Source organism: Astatotilapia calliptera, chromosome 20 (genome assembly GCF_964374335.1).
Source record: "Astatotilapia calliptera chromosome 20, fAstCal68.1, whole genome shotgun sequence".
Taxonomy (NCBI): Eukaryota; Metazoa; Chordata; class Actinopteri; order Cichliformes; family Cichlidae; genus Astatotilapia; species Astatotilapia calliptera.
In genome coordinates, this window is record NC_137441.1 from 13,465,835 (window position 1) to 13,488,414 (window position 22,580).

Below are 22,580 nucleotides of genomic sequence, written 5' to 3' on the forward strand. Positions count from 1 at the left end.
AAAACACACTGAAACTGGCTACAACACTCAGTGTTTTAAAAAATGGAATCTTTAGGAGATCAGGAATAAAAACACTGTTTAAAAACTTAAAAGATTTAAAAAGCCAATAATTATTCACCCTCAGATTTTAGCACATGTGGCCTATAGACTACAGAAGGACCAGATTCTCCACAAAGAAAAGAATGAACTCTTTCATTATTAAAAGAGCAGTAATGGAGACTTTTTGGATCTCCAACCCACCCTCAGGTTTGTTATTTTGTGACGCTAAGTTGCAGACAGTTCAGTTCGCACCAGTCCCCAGAGCTGCCCACCACCCTAAGATACTGCAGTTGGTGGGCAGGTATTGCAACACATCCTCCAACCAATGCATCCAAAAACTATAGAGTCATCAGACATCTAGATGGATTCATCATGTACCACGTATCTCCCATATTAGGATTCCTACACTGGCTGCTAGTCAGAGACCAATTTGTCTCTTATCATATTGAAGAAGCTATATATACTAGATACTATAGACTCAACAACAAAAGAAGCTCAGAGCAGGAGCAGCTATCTCTAAACTATATCTCAGGAGAGTAAAAAAAAAAAAAAAAAAGAAATAGCAAAACCTCATGCTAAAACATGCCTGCATTTCACAGTGTTTGAATGGAAAAGGTGATACTGGTAGATTTAATGAGAGACAATGATACTATCAATACATAAAGAATCACTGTTGGGGCGTTTTAGTCTGGAGCTGATTACATGACTCAATCAATGACAATTTGATTAGTAGAAAGAGCAACCTGTGCTTCAGAGATGCTACATTCCCCGGGTGCATCCATCTTTTTAGAGAAAGATTCATACAACATGATTATGAAGGCTAACATGACTCAACGCGTTGTAACAATTAAATAAAGCCAGGAAAATCAAGGACACTGGACCTTAACCCCACTAAATATTTATCTGAGCACATGGGGACAGTGCTGCAGAGATTAGCAAAGGTCTGGTGGTCTGGCTGGGTTCAAATCCACCAGCCAGCTGGGCTGTTCTGTGTGGAGTTTCCATGTACTCCCTGTTCCCGGTTCTCTCTGGGTACTCCGGATTCCTACCATAGCCTAAAGACATGTATGTTAAGTAAACTGGTGTAATTGTCTATCTGTGTGTGTTGGCCCTATGATATAGTGGTGATCTGACCAGGGTGTACCCCACCTTTCACCCCGTGACAGCTGGGATAGGCTTCAGCCCCCCAGCGACCTTCAAGTGGCTAAAATGGATGGATAGGATGAGACTGAGAAAGACAGACAAGACAACACTGTCATATCATGTTAGGAAAACATTTATCAACAAGCTCACAGTGTCCCTGCCAGCCTGAGAAAATGTTGTCACTAAGGCAAAAGAGCTGCATATATTCTGAGATTCATGTTTAGTTTTCAGTCAAATTGTTACTGATTATTACGACGGGATCAAAATTTTTGTATTAAATTCAAAACAAATGTAAAATATACTCAATTTAATATAATAAGCTAATTTAAACCATTTAATAACTAAATAACTTACCAAAAAAAAGTACATCCTATCTTACGATACAGCTATAACAAAACACACATTTGAGTGCATTTTCAGTTTGAATCAGCAAATTATAAAACTGTGCAGATTTGGGGCTTTTCTACAGAGCACAGCATGCCAAAATAAAAAGATAAACAACAGAAGACAAAGGATGAACAGGAACACAGGTGTGCATGTGGAGATGTGGCTTAAGGGAAAGAGAAGGGGTCACCTACCCGACCTCTTTCCTTTACAGTATTTCCCGACAGCCCACTTTTGGATGGGATGCGGATAGTGAGCATTCGCAGACAGGCCCTGGAGGAGATTATGATCTCCCAAGACAAAGACTGCTTCATCTCTCTCAGATACAAAACTCTTAGTGTGAGAGAAGTAGCCTTAAGGTTTGGCTGGTGTTTTTATTTCTTCTCAGTAGCTCATATCACACCAGAGTCTACTCGGCTGTCCCTCACCATCTCCTGTCCAAAATGAGTCAGCCTTCCTGAAGCTGAGCATTTCGCACCTTGTAGCCTTTCACGTTCTATATCTTTTTACTCCTACTCTATCACTTTGTCTCTCTTTGAATAGGATGTAGACCAGATTATACTCTATCACTCTGGGTTCTAGTCTTTCTAAAAGTGACACCGTGCATCTGTCTGCCCGGAGCATTTGCGCATGTACACACTGACATTTCTTAGCACATGAGCATCTGACAGCCTTATAACATGGTGTTAAGAACAAATAGTATGGGTGTAATCAGTCAATCAATTAATCAGCAGTTAATTGTAATTATAGCTCACAGGCTGAGCACCACCTGCAGAACAGCAGGCTTTTAACGGACCTGCTGCTGATTTCCAACACAAGCCTTCTACTCAGTTTAACAACACTGGCATCAGGGGAGAGATACATTAAACCCATAGTCAGTTTTAGAGCACAGCCAACAGAGTGTTATTGTAAGTGAGTCATAAATGCTCCCTAATAAGCAATAATCAAACACAACATTTACCAATAATTACGTCCCTCTGTAATGGCGCCAGTCGACTTCATGCTACCAATCTCACCACTGGAGAATGAGTTACTGTTTAACAAGAGCGAAGATAAAGTGCAAACACTGATCACTGATCACACTGATGACTGAATTGCTTAACAGGGAATGAAGGATCAAAAGAAAATCAGTTTACTGTAAAGACTGCTGGTATCAAAGAAGTGAGCAAACAGTGCTTTATACTTAATCATGAACTGCCTCTGCACATGATAACAGAGTCAGTTTGTTCATTTTGACTGCTCTTCTGAACCAAACTCAAAGAATCCCCAGTTTCTGGCATATTATCAAATAGCAGGAAGATAAAGAAAGGAAGAGAGATGGAAAAATGGTAATGCATGACACAAGTATTACAGAGATAATACAAGGCTGGCAGCAAAAATGTAATACAAACCGGGCTTCAGCTGTAAATGGATCTGTAGCATGGAGACAGGAAGACACGTGGTTTTAGTGACAAGCCAAGTGTGTTTAAGCTTACCTTGGAGTACTGTCTACGAAGACTGAAGCGCTGCACCATCCTGACTGCCTGAGTGACGGACCCACAGCTGGATCCCCTGTTCTACTCCTCTCTGCTGATATCCTACCAAAGTACACACCGCCTCACATAGTACACTCCACACTCACGCCAAAGGCACACATGCTACCATCCTCTCCAAAGATCCATGTGCACACACATTTGTAGTCCACACCGCTCTAGTCATCTACTATGCAAACACAAGTGGGGAGGGGGGTGAAAAAAAGGGAGGGAGAGCAAAAGGAGATAATAACAGCTCAGCCGTGTTGCCCTCTACTCATATTCACAGTGATCTCCTGAGCAAATCTCTTTCTCTCACAAGATACAGTCACTCAGACAAAATACTCACACCACATGGCTGTCTATACACAAAGAATATTCAATAAATACACACACACACACACTCAGAGAATCTGGAACGCAGATGAAATGAGGTCTTACGTTCACACATGCACACAACCCTCCACATCCTCTTCTGAACACAGGAGTGATTCACACACAGCTCTCACTCATCTAGGACAAGGCAAGGTTGCCTCCTGCTTCCTGTCAGTAGGCTGAAGGGTGGGGTGAAGCAAAGGTGGTGGCAGAGGATGAGAGGAAGGAGGGGGAGATTGGAGAGGAGGAGGAGGAGAAGGAGGAGGGACCAGCTGACTATCTGTATTAACTCTCTCCAGGGACAGAGGAGGGGGACAGGGAGGGAAAGACAGAGGAATAATGAGGGACGAGGGGGGGGGGGATGTTCAGAAAGGGAGAAAGCAAGAAAGAAAAAAGAAGTGCGACGATCAATGAAGAAAATTGATCGTTCACCGAACATCCATCATTCTTGATGCAACACTCAACCTCCACTAGCAGCAGACCTCACACACCTCCAAGGTCAACCATGCTGTTACTGTGACAACCTAAGCAGGGCGTAGTCCCAAGAAAGCAAGTTTCAGGGTAACCACGGCGACCGCTCGATAACCTTAATTGCATTGCTGTGTTGTAGTGTGGAGACATGACTATGATGGTAGTTAAGAGAAGAGCCAGACAGGTTATAACCTCTGCCAAGGTCAAGCAGCAGAACTCAGAAAGGTTGATGGTCGTCCATCATAGCAGCAAGACTAATGGAGCACAGATGACTGGCTCTCAGCCTTGCTCTGTCACTCAAGGTGAGGTCATTCATGCAGGAATGAAGTATACTTGGTTTTACAGATGAAGAAAGAGGAGAGGGCTTTACTAAATTTAGCTCACACATTATAGCCTGCTGCTTAATGTGGATATCAAGGCCCACTGGCCTAGACTTACTCCCCACCACTGGCTTAAAAGCCAGATAGCCAGATGTCCTTCTGTCTATGACACATTGATGCTTTTTCTTGGCATGGCTTACTTCATTATCCAAAAGGATCAGTCTGGTCTACAACAAACATGAGCTCATAAAGCAAACACTCCCAACACATGAACCAAGCCCAGTGCTGCTCACAGCAGGAAGGCTGATCTAACAGCGCCCTCTAGTGGTAATGAGAAACAACTGGAGTCAGGAACACCAAAGGTGGTTAAAGTCAGAACTTAAGGTCAACTTTTACAAGCAAATTACGTAGGAAGATAAAAGCACTTCCATTAAGAAACGGCAGCTAAATGGCTGAAAACAAGCAAATAAAGAAAAAGAAAAACGAATATCAATGGCTTACACATTGTGGGGTCTGCAGTTTTTTGTTTCTTTTTGCACCACAAAAAAGCAACAAAACAAAGCAATGAGCAATGTCAGTGTAATTAACATACAAGTTAGGGGTTGAGATTTCGTGGTCATTGAACATCGCCTTTTTTGTGGAATAGAAAAGTGAAAAAGTTTAAGAAACAGACACTGCAGAAATGTCACATCAGTCTACCCTTAATGATCCAGTTACAGAGCAATCAAAATATTGCAAATCTATTACACAAGTTTTACTTAATAGGTGAATTTTGAAGCTGGTAACTACTGAATTGCAGCAATTATTAGTCTTCCTTTCCTCATGCAATCCTCAAAAAAGCCACACCTTACAGTACTTTTGTGAATGAACTTAAAGACAGCACAGTAATAAGGTTGGAAAGTGATTTAACTTTTGTTTATTGCTTAGCAATCCAGGTGGCAACCTAATGAAGTTATTTAAGACAGAAAGTAGAAAGCTGTCTTAACCTTTTGTCATGTACATTCAGTGAAAAGGAATAACAAAGTCTAGTAGTCTTTATTCCTATAGGTTTATCTGAAGTTATTATATTGCTGTAAGACAAAGAGGCAAACAGGTCATAAAATAGTCCCATTTTAGAGGATACTTACATAATCTGCATCACATAATGATATTTTCAGATATACTTTTGTTCTTTGTATAAATACTTTCCAAAGGCTGGATTATGACCTTTATTACTTCAAGTGGATGCATGATAGAAAAGGATTTTTTATAATTAAATTAAAACAAGCTACACCTCTAGTTGTGTTCATATGGGCATGTGTCTATTGTTAATCCTGAGCCTATATTTCAACACTGACTACACCAGCGGTGGAGAACCTGCTTGTCTGGAGCTCATGCAGCTCTTTTGTCCACCTCTTGTGGCTCACTTTGGTTTAGATTTTTTTAACTGAGAAATATGAACATGGAAATTAATTGGATTTTTTTTTTCAACATTTGAACTTTTATTCATCATTTAAGTGACTGCAAAAATGTGCAGCCAATACAAGGATTTTAAAGAAACACTTAATATGTCTGTGGCCTGATTGTCTTATTCTTTTAACTTTGATGACCCTCAATTGTCATGGCTGCCATAGATTTATATACAATTAAATGACTTCAGCAACCTCAAGTCAGTTTACATATGAACTCCAAACAATACGTGGACAGATTAATTCGCTTTCACTGCCTCTGTGGCTGGAATTTAGTCAAAATTACAACTGGACGTGGCTTTTTTTTCTTATCAAAGATGGACTGAAGGGGAGACCCATATGGAAAAGAAATAGTAAAAACTTATATGATTTACTCATGAAAGTGGCCACTTTCTCATTACTTTCATATATTGTTTTAGTAAGTATCCAAAACAATAATTTTTCAAGGGATCTTATATCTGTTTTCACTCTTGTATGCTTTTCATACAAGTTTCACACAAGACAGATACAAACTTTATAAGATTTATATGTATCTTTTCCATATGGGGAGATATAGCAATTTTATCCAATTTTGACCCAAAATGTAATTTTATTCTAAGTTTGTGTATAGATACTCCCACTCTACATGGTCAAATGCTTCACATCCAGGGAGAGGACAAACTCAGAGGTCTCAGTGGGAGGAGAATAAACTATGGATATTAAAATACGAGTGGTAGGATTCACAGTGGCCATAATATCTTTATAGTCACTCTTCTTTAAAGGTTGACTCTTGGCTAAAAAATACATGATATTGTTCAGTTTTGTTGGTAATAAATAAGTAAACCTTTTTTGATGCTTTAGACATGCAACACAACATATGTTATTATATTCTTAAATTAAAAATGCATGCATGCAACAGCCCACTGCAGAGTGATCACATGTGGTAAAAGATTTTAATTATTTATTCCTATTACTGAGTTTGATGGGCTAATTTATATTTAATAGGCTGCCACCTTTATTATAATATGTCAAAAGTTGCTCAAAAATGTCTCTCTTGATAGTAAAGTTAGCCAGACCTTGGAGTACACCGTTCTATATACACTCTACATGTGTGTGCATGCCTTGAATAATAGCTCAATTTTACTAGAACAATAGTCAGCATTGGGAAAATCCAACAGCAGTAATGACACAGAGCAGGCCCATCTCAGAGCGTTCACTGTTGAACAGCAGGAAAATTTACATTAGCAGCAAAATGAACCTCAGCTTTTGTTTGACAGTTCACTGACAAATGAGGTCTGACACTACTGAATAGAAAAACAGAGGCACATCAATAAACTTGTGTAATGATTATGATTAATGGCTCCTGTCACCTACCCTGTCTGTCTCTTCTGTGGACTGGTAACCTGATGACAGCAATGCATCGCCGCTGGAATATCCTGGGGCAGGGCTGCTGGGTGTGGTATCGGTGGTGGAGGAGGAGCGTGGGCGGCTAATATGTTGCTGCGGATCATGGGTGTAGCGGCGTTGCGGGGCTTGAGGGCTACCTTTCAGAAGAGGATCACCATCTCCACTCCCAGATCCCGACCCAGAACCCTTACTTCGCCGGCTCTGCAGGCTGGTCCCACGCCTCATCATGCCTGCAGCGGCTGAGCCCTGGCCAGCTGCAGAAGGAACCATAGGAGCAGAGAAGATGTCAGAGTCAGGACAACAAGACTCTGAGGCATCCTCAGGGGCACAAGGGGAAGTGCCACATGCTGACACCACAGAGGAAGATGAGGAGGATGATGAGGAAGTGATGGTGGAGCGAGAGAGGGAGAGACGTTTACGCTGCTGTTGGAACAGCTGCTTCAAACCCTGGCCAAGAACCCCCATGCTCGCCCTGGCGTTTTGGCTCATCTTAATCAAGGAAGGGTGATCTGACTCAGAAAAGGCCCTCTTCAAACCTGAGCCTTGTGACCCCCTTGTCACAGAACCTGAACTGGGTCCCACCCCCTCTGGCGCCATTTGACTTTTGTCTCCCTGCTGCATATTGTCCTGCTGACTCTTCATGAATAGCAGAGAGAATCTGTCCAATCAAACAACCTGCGAATGCCTCCCTTCCTCTCTGTCAGGCATGCAGATGGTCAGACTAGATCACTGACTGAGGGGGAGAAGACTAGAAAACAGCAGAGATCAGCAGAGGACAGTGGAAGTGGTGATTGGACTGTGATGGGAGGGTTGGATCAGCTCATTGGCGGTCAGAGGGATCCAAAAGGGAGCATGCATCTTTGACTCAGGAACAAGTGGTCATTCTGGTCTAACACAGAGAAAGGAGATGGATTATGAGTGGATGAAAAGTTACCTAGATCCAGGTGCAAACCCTAACTTTCACATACACAACATTTGCATCTTAACATTTTTGTTCCAGTGTTTGATAATAATTGATATTATTTCAATGTCAATATGTCATTATCAATTATTGGGTAGGAATAAAGTAAATTAAGCTGGATCTTGGTAAACTAGCACAATTAAAATAACACAAAAGAGGCAAAAAGACGAAAAATATAGACTAAATAAGTGTGCATGTTAAGATTATAAACAGCCTGGATGGGATGCAATCAGAATAGTAAAAAAGGAGGAGATGAAAAGAGGAGTGAGAGAAGGGGAAAAAAGATGATGACTAACATCAGAAGAAGAAAAACCCACCTACCATCAGCCAAACTGTCATTCTAATGTGACTCACTCGTCTGGGTTACCTAAGAGGAAGATGGACAGATGGAAAAAGACCAAAGATTGAATCATTTTTAAGATTCAGAACTTCAATCATCAGTCGTTGACCTTATAAGAAATATCAGCACCGCTTCCTGATTCCAATCCGCTACCGTGAATATGTACGCTCCACTGAACAGAAGACACAAACACATGGAAACACTGTATGTTTGCATGTGTTTGTGTGGTTCTCAAGGAAGTAATTTCAAATCCCCAAAGGCATTCTCTCCTTGCCCTGAGGAAGTATCGAGGGATAAGGATTTCCTCAGCAGAAACAACATATAGAGTAGTGTCACAGAGTGCATGAAATCCTGTGCCGTCTGACACAATACAAGCCATCGGCAAAATAACAGAGAAGACACCTGCTAAAATAGAAGGAGTCTTTCTGAGCAACCTTATTGGTTGATCAGTGATCACCTCATAGATGGGAAGGCAGCCTGAGTCTCCCTGCAGCATGAAAAGCTGCTCCCATTAAGGACAGCAAAACAAGCAAGCAAGTCTAGATCATTCAAAACCCTGGGGAGGCACAGCTATATACCCAAACTATATCATTCCTTTAGCTGCACTGCCTGCCCATAAAGAATAACGCAAGGTTTATCAGACAGGCACACACACTCACTCACACACATCTCACAACAGACAGAAGGGGGTGGAGGATGAAGCAACATGCAAGTGTCATATCAGTTCTTGCAACAGCTACACTGTCACTGCCAAAAGAAGATGCATTCATGCACATAAAAACATTCCATTCAATTCAGCAAGGTAAAACGCATGCACACAGATGCTTTTACTTTCTCTGCCTAAATCTTATCTCTTAGCTCAACTGACAGATTCAGGCCACAGGGTTCTAATATTATTAATTTGGAGGCTATGAGTTGATATAGGATGGTGCCAATCAGTTAAGTGCAACTGTTGCCTGCCAGAGAGAGAGAGAAAGTGAGAGTGAGAGAGTGTGAGACAGGTGTTAAGCAGGTTTATTTTAGTCACCTGAGTACTCATAATATGGTTGTGCTAACTATGGTCTTTAAATTTAGTACTTACAATCTTTACGCTGGCACGCATTCCATAGTAAATAATAATATCAAATGATTGCAATATCCAATCCTGCCGGGAATAATTAACTTTACACCTCTTACTAAATTAAAAAATATAAATATTTGATCATAGAATTCAGTTCTTAACAAACAACTTTCTTCAGCTGATCTCATGTGGATACAGTCTTCCCATGATGAGACTAAATATGAGACTGAATAAAGATGCATGATGACGTGCTCGAAATATGTTGTTTTCTATGCAACCAAGCTTACCACCTGAGCTGTTTCTCACAGAAGGTGACAAGTTATGCATAAGCTGTACACCGTACTCAATAATACATGCATATTTGAAGACAGATTCGCGCATGCATCGTCCGCTGGCACAGTGAGCAACAGGGAAGTGTGAATCACTGATGATGAAGCATTAAATTTCTTTCAGAGCTTGCGAGTAAAGGCATAAAAGTTAATCCTATCCTGAAGCTGAAGCTGAAGTCTTGTTTCACCCCGGTACCCATCCATCCATCCATCCATCCATATTAATAAATCCCCTTCTTCATCCCCAGGCTGATCCCAACTGCAGGATTGGGTGTTTTCTTGATTGCCTGCGGTTTCATAATCACACCAAATCCTCTTTGAGGAGTCTTTAGAGGACAACGCTTTATTGTCAGACTTGATGTGTATGCTTGCATCTTTGTTCAGTTTTAGCAAGCCTTGCCAATCTACCTTTAAGAAGAGAGAACATACGAACACCAGATGGATCTTTAAAAGCAGCTGTGTTCTTCTGACATAAGCTACTTCATTTCATGACTGTATGCTGACCAGGATACTGCAAGAAATTGTTTGTGAAAATATGTATTTTGATTGCTCACCACATAATAATGATTATCAGTGATCAACAGCGTCAGTGACAACCAGGGGCAGCAGCCTGTGTGAGTCAGCATGTTGCTCAGAGATTCTGCGACGCTGCCAAAGGTAAATCACAAATCACCACATGAACAATGGCCTCTCTGGAACTCTGTCACCCTCACTCAGTCCCTCACATAAATACACACACACATTCTTGTTCACAGCACTGTGTCTCACACCAGTCAACTGAGCTGCCATTTGTCCTCTTCTCATTTGCCAGCTTAACTGGAGAAATGGAGGAAGAGGCTTGGCTCAACCTGACTCAGTTTATCACTTTAAGAAATGAAAGATATTGTGATAAACACATAAAAAAACTACAATCTTCTATTGAAGTTTCTCTTTCTCTCTGTTCAGTTGCTCTGCTTGGCAATATATTACATACTGTGCTGTAAATGTTCATTTAAGCTCTGGATAGAAAACAGCTGCAGAATCATTCAGACAAAATGACTTTCTAACACAGATTCACCACCAGTTTGCGAAAAATGATACCCATTATTGTTATTATTACACAAAAATATTATTTAAAAAGGGCTGGAGCTCAAGAGCGATAATACTGAGAGCTACAGAAAGTTAAATGATAAAACAGACAATCTGCAAATACGCAAAATGTGAGAAAAATGTTTTTTTCAACAGCTCCATAATTGAAATATCGACATTTAATGAGGACTTTGCCATTAAATTTTGTTCCTAAACAGGACATTGTGCATGAAGAACCCAAAGCAGAGGTCAATCTGGCTTGCATTCACTGACACTGAAGCAGCCATGTTGTTGTTCATTGCTGAACATACAGTTGGTGGACTCAAAATATGGCTATAGCTTAAACAAGAAAATGCAGTGTTTCCAGAAGAGTCTGAGAGCTGGCGTGGAATAGCCCGCTCTTTGTTCGCTCTGAGCTCACACATACAGGCCCATTGCTGCTCTTTGTGCTGTGCCTCTTTCACTGACAGACACACATCAATAAGAGTGGAATTAGGCCAGAGAGTTCGCTTGGTGTTTGTGTTTGCGTGCGTGGACAAATATGTGCGTGCATGCTTGCATCAGACAGAGACAGAGAAGGAAGACAACGAAAAAAAAAAAAGATAGCAAGGATTATACTGGGTACAAGTGGATGTATCTACATGTGTGTTTGTGTGTGATGCATTTGACCGATGGAAAATGGACCAGATCTCATTCAACAGCTGTATAATGTCAGCATAGCCAGGAAACAGGAACAATCGTTATTCTATTCATGTGTGCGTGTGTGCGTGCATATGTGTGTGTGGTTGGGTGGCAGAGAATAGCACAGTTGTGTCAGCTGTGACACTGAAGGAGATGACTTCAGCAAACTGCACAAAGTGTGATAAGAGAGACAACTCTTTGTATCAACACAGAGAGAGTGTGTAAGCGAGAAAAGAGAGACAGAGGGTTACACAGGCAGTGGAACGGGCCCGACTGGATCAAAGGCATCCATGATGTGTTTCGTCTGGTCGTGTCAGGTTCAACCCAGGCGCTCAGTACAATGTGTCTAAATGAGAAGGTGTACAGCAGGTAGTTCTATTAAAAAGGCAGACACAACGCCCAATTGTGCAAGATGAAACCCTGGGGAGGCTCTGGTGCCAAAGTTGTTCTCAGCTTTCCAGGAACAGGACAAACCGGAAGATGTGCAATCATCTGTTACTGCTGTTACTATCTGTTTACTTAATGACACAAGAGGCTGTCACTGGACAATGGCACCTTGTATCTGAATTAATGGTCATAAAGCAGCTTCAGGCAACTGTTGTTGTGATGTGGCGCTGCATAAATAAAATTGAACTGAATTAACGTAATCTTTACACACTACTCACAAATATGTAATGAATGCTAAAAAAAAAAAAGCCAAATTGAGTGTACTTCATAATCTACCTTAGCAGATTTTATATCTTCTAAAGACAAAACCCTTTGTTACCAAACTGACTCTTATCAAAAATAAATGAAAAAAAAAATGTTAAAAGAAAACCTCCAACACATGCATTCGCACACACACACACACAACGGGAACAAGACAGACAGCAGGTGGTATTCGGGTAATAGTCGAGCATGTAACAGGTTGTGAGGCGGAAAGCTACAAATAAAAAGAACAGCAAAGAACAGGGGAGCCATTATGTTGGTCTTTTGTGACTGTACGGGGCCATAAATACCATTTATACTCTGAGGTATAGCTTACACAACCACGCTAGCCAATGAACAAATCTAGGCAGCAAAGCAGTGATGTGGAAGAAAATTGAAGATGAGCAGCAAGTCATGATCAGGTTGCTGGTTTAACATTATGCTGGATGATGTCATAGGTATACTGAGGAAGCCTTGTTTAAGGGACACCTCTGCATCTGTGTTCAACACCACAACAAGTGCCTGAATGAATTATTTACAGCACCCATGGCACTGATAGTCACACTGATATTTACTACAACACCGGTGTGTCTAACCAGTATAGGTACTGAGGAGCTCATTCTCTTGCTGTTTACTAATAAGACAGATGTTGTCATAAGACGGTTTCCAATATATGTAAAACATTTCAAGCCCTATAATATGGCCTTCACTTTCTAACCTGATAGGTGTTTAACAGTAGTAATACATTCAACTTGCCCAACATGTCTCCTATTTCCTCAGCTCTGGCAGGTCGTCATCAGCTGTCAACAGGCTGGAAACCACCTACACATGACCTGAAATCTCATACCAGAGGCTGTGTTAAAGGCGCACACCCATAAGGAATGGTAAGGGGAATGCATGTCAGGATCAATGCACACTTTGTGCAACTGAAGAGCTAAATCTACCAGGTCATCAGTGTGTAGGGCATCTCACTACAGCTGAGAGCAATTTTATGCATTCAGAAACCATTTGCGTTATTACACATCTTAAGGCAAATCTCTGGCCCCGGGTAACCAGACACCCTTTAGCCCACTAGAGGTGTTATTGGGGATCAGCATATATAAGCCGTGGCTTTGAATCTTTTACTCTGACCATGACATCAGGCTCCGCACGTAGACTGTGGGTCAACAATATTAAGTTTACACTGTAGGAGGAGACTTAAGCTGAAAGATGAAAGCCCACCTAACCTTCAAAACTTAACACGAAAGCTTGTAATGATTGCCATCTAAATTCAAGAAGACGTAAACAAACTAAAATGAAGAGAAGGGGGGAAAACATCCATATTTTATTTATTAACACTTATTTAACCATGAACTGAACCTCTTGAGATTAGCTGTGTTTTTTTAAAGAGTGCCCAGACCTAGATAGGCCATATTGGACATACGGACTTGTCTTATGTTGTTCAACTTCAAACATAAGAATCAGAATGCGTAAGAAAGGTGATTTAAGTGACTTTGAACGCAGCCTGGATGTGCCCAATAGGTTGGTTTGAGCATTTCAGAAACTCCCTCATAACCATTTTTCGAGTTTATAGAGAATGATCATTAAAAAAATCCAGTGAGTGGCAGTTCTCCGAGAAAAAAAATGATCAGACTGCTTTAAACAATGGTTCACCAAAATGCCTGGTCTGATGACTCTTGATTTCTGCTGTGACATTCACACGGTAGGGTAAGAATCTGATGTAAACAACATTAAACCAGGCATCAGTCCTGGCTTTTATCAGTGGTATCATTTTTTGACATACTTTGGGCCCCTTAATGCCAATCTAGCATTGCTGAAGCACCACTACCTGAGTATTGCTGCTAAAAATGTCTATGTATAACCAGCGTACCAATCTTTTCATGGCTGTTTTCAGCAGGACAACTTGCCATGTCTCAAAGCTCAAATCATCTCAAACTGGTTTTGTGGACATGACAATGAGTTTGCTGTACGTGAATGGCTATCCCAGTCACAGATCTCAGTCCAGCAGAGAACCTATGGGATGTGGTGGAAGTGGAGATTTGCATCATGGATGTGCATCTGACAAATCCGCAGCAACTGGAGAGGCTATCATGTCAACATAAAGAAAAATTTCTAATGAATGTTTACAGCAATTTGTTGAATCTATGCCACAAAAAACGTTCCACCACTTGTGCTCAGGAGGAGGATACTGTTACGGGAAAGGAAACTTAAAGACACCTTTCAATATGTCCACTGAATTTGTTTAAACGTGGACAGCTAAAACCTTATACTAGCTTAAGATTAACTTTATCAAAAAGGGACTGTAACCTATCACCATGGGGTTTATTAGCTAATTTGGGACAGGGACAAGTTGATTGGTATCTAACAACTGCTTTAAGAGAAATTTAGAAAATAAATAAGTTATCCTTTAACATTAAAACAAGGCCCTCAGACACGTTTTAAAGTGCAACCTCTTGTGTTTCCACGTGACCTCTGGCTCTTTTCTCCCTCTGCCTTCAAACAGGAAGGGATCAGAGGGAAACAGGCAGCTTGTTGCCACTAGAAACCACAGCCTTTATAAAGGAATTTCACCTTCACTCTGGAAGTGTGGGAGTCAGTCCCACTGGGAAGAACAAACTCAGTCCGTCCACAGATACAGCATTATTTTTGAACATGAACCCCTGGTAGCATCAGAGACTTACTGTAAAAAAACATTATCTACATTAAGCTGCATATGATACCTCTGCTGCTCTGTGGGCTTTCAAACAGCAGACGGAGGCGGAAGAGGGTGGGAGCGGGTGAGTGTGGGTCTATGAGACAGAGAGGGAAAAAAAGATAGTGTTTCTTATCTGAGACTAACTTTGTATTTAGAAAAGGCTCAACCTGTTGTTGAGAGAAGAGAGCCAAATCACTGCGCAAATGATGCTGAGAGTGTTTAGACTCCAAGGGGCTGAAAAAAGGGGATTATGTGAATCCTTTTGAATCCCTTACTAATCATTTTTGATGCATCTGTTTAGAAAAAGGGACAAAGAGACTTAAAGCTGTGCAACACAACTCTACAAAGCCAACATTAGATGAGGGGGCATCTGTTGTCATGTTAGTTATCCTTCGGCAACGACACCGACTAGGGGTATATAAACCCAATATAATTTTTTTTTAGAAGAGCATTAGTGTTTTAACACAGTCCATTATGCAAATAGATATAATGGTGATAATCTTAACCAGCAGCGCGATGAATGAGTACAGCTTTATCGATTACTTGATTAAACACTTAGTCAGTCTAAATCACTTTTTACTGCAAATAAAATATATTGTTGGTGATTTTAGACAAAAGATGACATATCAAGAAATCACTATCGTGGCATGGATCAACTGATAAATTTAAAAAAAAAGTATAATTTTAATCAGGTTTAATCAAGGAACAATAGAGTTGTTAGTTGCAGCCCTGGCATACATCCATTTCCCTCTTGCAATACACACTTCTGTCCTGCTGCCCTCACCAGCTGAATGACACAGGTTCAGCAACAAAGGCATGATTGCTCACCATTTCCCTGCTTGCTGATGGTACTATACACACTTCTAACTGAATGATCATGTTTGAAGTGTGTCACTATTTCTGCACAGCATATTCATCTGCAGCAGAGAGCAACAATTAATAATCAGACACCAATTCTTTTTCTGTGCTCAGTTAATTGTAAATGTTGCCAAATATTCTAGAACACATAAGCACACATTCATAACTCATCTGTGTAACTTGTTGTGTGACAAATAAAATTTGAATTTGAATGTTGGCATTGCGTAACTACATAAGTGCTATATGTACAGTATATACAGTTACTTATGAGCTGCTAGATACAACCTTAGCACAGGGCTAACGCTGTACTCATACATGTAGGGTCAATTTACGGACTTATGTATTTGATTTGGGACAAAAAAATGAGAACACCCAAAATAAAAGTAGCACATTCAATCAAGCACTGTAGCATTTTTTTTAAATTAAAAGTATAGCATGTAAAATTTTCACATAAAAAAAAATATCTACGAACAATGATACAGATATTATGTTTTGCTGACTTGTGTCATTTATCCAAAAATTTCCACTTAAGTTGAATGTGTCCTTTCACAATGGTGGCAGCTAGTTAGTTTTAATATTACTCTTATTATTCTTTCTGGGTCACAAAATAAAGTTTAACATATTTTCAGGCGAGAATGTAGCTGTGTAAACTTCAAATATCTGCTCAGTTTATCAAGACACCACATATTTTCAAAAGCGCTCCGACGTTTTCGGAGACATCTGTTACCCACTAGCATGATAGCTAGCCGGGGGAAAGGCTCACTAGAGCCCGTGAGAACACCGGACTCCTGGCAAATCGTTTTCAAACCCACCGCCGTCTTTCGCTACTCGGGTTAAACATGATATATAAGTCACTTAGATAACTTGTTATGTTATTGTTTGGCTTTTTTTAGTATTTTATTTGCTCTTGAGTGAATCGGTTTGGCGGAGATTAAAGTTATAGTTTTTACACAGCTGAATAAACATCAAGCAGACAACTGATCATCAGAAGTGTGAGATGCTCGAGAATTTACTCCGGTGTCCTGTTATATTTTAGATAGCAAGGAGTTTATTAAACTTCACCGAAACAATCTGCAAATTTCATTAAAATTTAATAAACTATCATTTTGTCTTTATTTTTAGTTAGCACATACCTTAAACACTTAAAGCTATAAGATAATGATAGTTATATGAGAGCAGATGGGTGCTGGTGCAATAAGCTGTACGTTTTACGTCCAATGGATTTGATTAGTCGACTAATCGCAAAAATAATCGGTGACTAGTCGACTATCAAAATAATCGTTTGTGGCAGCCCTAAGTAGCACTGAGCTACAATCGTGAAGTTAGTCACACTTTTACTATTAACTATTTTTACACATTGGAAACAACCTGGAAACTGTAAAACACAGACTTAAAAATATTTATTCTACGAAGGATGTACAGTACTGTGGAAGACTTGAGCCACCACTCTTTTTTTTTTTTTTAACTTTACTTCCAAAAAGGCAGACTCTCCTGTAATTTTTAAAGTGGTCTTAAGCAACAGTTCTTCAGGATTTCTGACAGCTGTTTAGAGTTTTTCTTTGGACATTGGCTGCTTTTTACTCATTTTCAGTCCAGTCTTCATACCCGAATGAGTTTGTTTTTGTTTGTTAAGCTACTTGACACTAATCTGTGAATCATTTAGACATTAAAAAAGCACCTAACTCATAAGACACACCAGCGTTGTGCCTACACATAACAGACAACTTAAAAAAGAGAGAACTTTGTTAGGAGCTTGTTGTAAAAACACCAAATGTGTTCTTGTTTTTTCAGTTGCATCTACTAACAATGCCAAGATTATTCCTAACAGCTATTAGCTTAAAACTTACACATATTTCTGCATTTTGTGTGCCATGTCCCTAAAACACTTGAGGAAACTGGATAAGTGGAGGACAAAAAGACAGATTTTTAGGCCCAAACTATCTACAACAGATAAACAGTATCTGAAAATCGCATCCTTAAGAAATAAGAAAAAAATCCAGAAAAGACTTGACAGGACCTGAGAGATACATCTGGCCCTTCAGTTGATCCATCAACTGATCACCAATGGCTTATCAGAAAGGGTCAGTGGGAGGGTGGCTGTCAAGAGGCCATTCTTAAGGAAGAGAAGCAGGGAGAAAAGGCTAGGGCATGCCAGATTACACAAGACCTGGGCTGAAAATCAGTGGCAACAGGTCTTATTGGAGAGATGAATCCAAATTTTTAATTTTCTTTTAAAATGTCATTGTTATTATAGACATTCAGGAGAGAGGGTTAGCTGTCAATCAACCATCTGTAAACATGGTGGAGTCTCTGCCATGGTTTGGGACTCCATTTCAGTCAGTGGTGCTGGAGATTTTGTTAAAATTGATGATACTATGAATACAGAAAAGTGTTGTACGGTGCAGTGCCATATGGAAAGCATCTCATTAGCAACAGAATTATTTATCAGCATGACAATGATATCTAACACACTGCCAATGGAGTAAACACATACCTGGGTTAAAAAAAACAACAACACACACATAATGAAAACTTCAGTCATGGATTGGCCTCCCACAAGCCCAGACCTTAACATTATTGAAGCATTGTGAAATAGCCGTGACAAAGATTAGAATAAAAGACAGCCAACATCCAAAGAGCTTTGAATGCCATCCAAGAAGGCTGGAGAACTAGTCCTGAAGACTACCATTAAAATATGCTTTTTTGGTCTTTTATTAGTAAAGATGCATTTAAAACACAAGATGTTTTAAAGACTTGTGCAGATAACTCACTCTACAACAAAAATCACACAATGTCTTTTGTTATCTTTTTGACTGAGCAATTCTTAGCAGCAGAACAGTCACAACAATACTGAAACTAGAAACAAATGACACTGAAATAAGGGACAGTTGTGGATGTATTACTGTCATGTAGAACAATAACTAAAATATAACAGGAAGTTATTTTAGTTATTGATCTTGCTAAGTTATCGATCGCATCCAATTTGAGTTAGAATCATATACATTCAAGGATTTTTTTTTTAAATGACGGGATGTTACACACCAGTGTATCAACACCGAAAGCAAGACAGCAAAAAAGCCTCTTATTTTTTCTATCAGAAAAATCGCTTCTTTACAGCACTCATTTCTTTTCTTTTTTTTTTTCTTTTTTTTGCCTGTCTCGTTTGGCTCTTTTGCCATCAGAATTGTTGTCTAAAGGCAAAGAAAGATGCCCAACGGATTTACTTTACCAAATTGACCATCCCAGCCTTGCCATAATGGTCCATTTGATTCACCTTTTATTGTTTATTTTATTTTCACTTACTGAACATGGGACAGACTTGACTGGGGGAAAGAAGGGGAGAAAGAAAGAGGGAAAGAGAAACAGCTGAGAAGAGGGACGGGGGAGAAGGGCAAAAACCAAAAACCAACAGAATGAGCAGAAAAAGAAAAAAAAGAAGAAGAAAAGAAAAAAAATGCATATATCAATCACCTGGGTCACCTGCTGAGAAAGAAAAAAAGAAAACAAGCAGAAGAGAACAAGAGTAATAGAATAAACAACATCACAATGATATATGGGAATATGACAGTAAATACTAAATATTAAACATTATTGTGCAGCACATAAGATCAACAGAACACAGTGTGCTTTGAGGTAGGAGCCAAAAAGGGTGTAGTTTGTGGGTGTGATCACCCGTGCGTACACCTGTGAGCATGGACGCGCTTGTTTTTTAAAAGGTTCCTTCATGTAATGATCTGCTAGAGGGTGTGGGGGGGCCACAGCCCCGTCCTCCAGGGCATGAAGCAGGTATGGAGGAGATCAAAACTCCAGACATCCAGAGGCCCCCAGAACACAAGAGACCAAGGAAGACCAACAGAGGGGCAGCCGCGCCACTACAGCACTCATTTCAACCACTGGGACAAATCTATTACATGCATAACTTTACCACAGTCCGATTCATTTTATCTTTCTGATCCAGCGTGTGCAGCTTTGCTGTAGGAAATGCAGCCTTCCTGCATGCATAGCCAATTAATAAACCCCTGTGAGAGCCAGACAAGAATAAAGCAGCCTGTGTTAATCTTGTGACCTGATCTAGTATAGGCACATCTACACCACATCCTAAGCTGAGGTGTTACACTAAACTGTGCTAAGATCAGAGGAGGCATGATTTACACCTATAGAAGGCAAGGAGCTGTATTGTGTAAGCATTATGAAAATTAAACACAAACACACGCACACACACATACACAAAAAAGCAATACAAACATGTTAAACTCATAAAATAACTCTAAATTCTAAGCTCCCAACAGGGAAGGCGCAATGTGAGTGAAGCAGGAACAGGAGGAGGAGGAGGAGGGCAACGTCATCGTGGTGGTCTGACCATCCGAGTGAGACATGAATGGCTGTGTTAGCAGTGCCCTGAAGGGGCAGCCAAGCTCTCAGCCATTTAGCAGAGTAAGCTGAACAGATAGTGGGATACATCATGTCACACCAAACCCTTCCAACCCTCTACATCCCTGCAGAGACAGATTCACCTATCAGTATAAAAGAGAAATGATTGAAAACAAACCTTTCAGTCCATTATAATGACACCGGAGTGGTCTTCCTTCACTGCAGAGGAGATGAGGACCTGCTACATCAGGCCCACGGGTCTTCAACAAAGAACACAAAAAGTGAGATGGAAACTGTAATCCTCTAAACGCTTCCTTGGCACATCACTGCTTCTCCCTGCCTGAGTATACGCCTGTGCGGTGCGTGTGTATGGGTGTCTCTGTCTGTCTCCTAGACAATGATAATAATAGGCTGCAGGGGGGGGGGGGAATGCACCTCTGCAAAGAATACTAGGCTTCAGACTTAATGAGTCTACAGATATCCACCCTTATCAGACCATGAAACGTCTTTAGGACATCAGTCTGCATTAGAGAAAAACTGACTGAAATTTGATCAAGTGAGAGGTCCTGGCTAATATCTCAAGGCACAGAGGTGCATTAATATGACAGCTGGATAGTAAATTAAAAGTTAATTAACTGGGATTAAGATCCTACAATCAACTTCACAAGCAATAAAGCAAATGATACGATGTTACCATAATGGCAGGTGGAAATTTTTAACTCTGTTACGCTGCTTATTTCCTGCTACACAAGACAAACCTACTGTACAAAACTACAGTATCCAACATATTTAATTATATTCTTATTGACTGCCTCACTTCAAAACAAAAACAAAAACAAATAACGCTCACATACAAACACTAATGAAGAAATCACGGATATGAAATAAATAGCGATTATTACGAAAGATAAGTCGAAAAAATCCGAGTTGAGCAACATTTAACGCAGAGACAAAGTTTCTTGCGTAAATAAGTAAAAATAAGCTTTTAAAATCGTTCAAATATTAGTTCAGTGCCGGTGTAGTGCTGTCAGTAAGCGACAGCAGTGTGTTAACGGACTCAGGTTGACAGTCCCGTTAGTGTGTCCTTACACAGAGCTGGTAATACGAGGCAATTTCCGCACCGACACTCTTACGGAGACCCAAAACGCATCACAGACACGCACAAACTGACCGTAAAACAACCCCAAAAAACTCGACTAAAAATATATTTCACACTTACATGGGTGGTCGCAAACTGTTGGAGCTGACGTTCAACGAGCAACACCCCTACTCCGAGTGCCCTCCACCCCTCGGCGCGCCCGCCCTCTCCCGGCTGACGTCATGGCGTAATGCGTAACCCAGCGGGAAAGAAAACAGAAAACTGTGTTAGTAAAGATGACTCACTCGCATGTTTCAAAAACTGACACATTATATTGTTACAAAAAGCTTGTGGGAACAAGTCCATTAGAGCCCCGTGTTTTGCTACAAGCAAGCGAAACGCCACTCTTGGTTGTTGTTTTCTTGTTACTCAAAAGCGTCATCTACAGCACAGTTAGGGTTACAAGGTTATTATAGCTAACGAAAGCTAGATCTGAAAAAAAGTTACCCCAAAAAGTAGGTAGGTGTAGTGAAATATGCATATCACTGTCTGACAGGAGTGAGAACTATACCATGTCGTTGCAGTCCTGTGGTTCATTCAGTGATTAACAGAGCATCAGTATTCATGATGACTCATACTGAGTTATTATCGGTTGGAAAATATGTCTGTTAAATTGAGTACGGAAAGCTGCAAAAACAAAAACATTTCTTTCTATGAAGATAATTCAATGTAAATAGCTCAAATCATATGTATCATTACTGTTCTGCTCGTGACTTACAAGGTGCTTGTGTGGTATGGCAACAGTAGCTGTTACGAGGCTCTGCAAAGAGACATAAGAACCACAGAGAAAATACCGTACACACATCTCCCTACGTTACAAGACACCTACATCCTCCGAGGTGTAGGTGTACACTCATACCAGTCAGCGCACAAACTGTTTGAACTTTCCTCTCAAAGATACAGGTCTACAGAGATACAAACCACAAGAATAATGGTAAGTACATACCTCAAAGCTATTACCACACTGAACCCAGGATTGAACTCACCCACTTTATAGACAGGCCGTGCAATTGTGCAGGTTTATATTTAGCACTATTATTTATTTATTAGCTCTAGCCCATGCAATACACTCTTTTATGTAATTCTACAATTGTGTATGCTTGTGGTGCATCTGTGAGGCCGTTTCAGGCAATGCACTGTAACTTCACTGTAATCTGTACATCATGCAGTGACAATAAAGTAATTTTGTATTATCTTAGTTTGTCTTTCAGATAAGCGTAATAAAATGACAGCAATAAAATACTGAAAATAGTGTAATGTTTGCACAGTCATATTAAAAACAAGAACAAGTCCTCGATGAACGTGTGAGCACTTG

General features: G+C 40.3%; 1 protein-coding gene across 6 annotated transcripts in view; it reads right to left on the reverse strand.

Annotated features, from left to right (window-relative positions):
* tmcc1a (transmembrane and coiled-coil domain family 1a) overlaps positions 1 to 21,447 on the reverse strand; it is a 46,692-nt gene extending 25,245 nt beyond the window's left edge. Inside the window, exons 1-4 of one of the 6 annotated variants that reach the window (XM_080294495.1) lie at positions 21,347 to 21,447; positions 20,306 to 20,387; positions 8,360 to 8,405; positions 7,045 to 7,966 (exon numbers count right to left, since the gene is read on the reverse strand). In XM_080294495.1, the coding sequence (XP_080150621.1) occupies positions 7,045 to 7,719 (675 nt within the window). In that variant the 5' untranslated portion in view covers positions 7,720 to 7,966; positions 8,360 to 8,405; positions 20,306 to 20,387; positions 21,347 to 21,447. Of the gene's footprint in view, positions 1 to 3,041; positions 3,562 to 7,044; positions 7,967 to 8,355; positions 8,406 to 20,305; positions 20,388 to 21,216; positions 21,301 to 21,346 lie in introns of those variants that run through there. The other 5 variants (XM_080294497.1, XM_080294498.1, XM_080294496.1 and 2 more) reach the window with 5 other exon arrangements.
* Between the last annotated feature and the right edge of the window lie 1,133 nt (positions 21,448 to 22,580).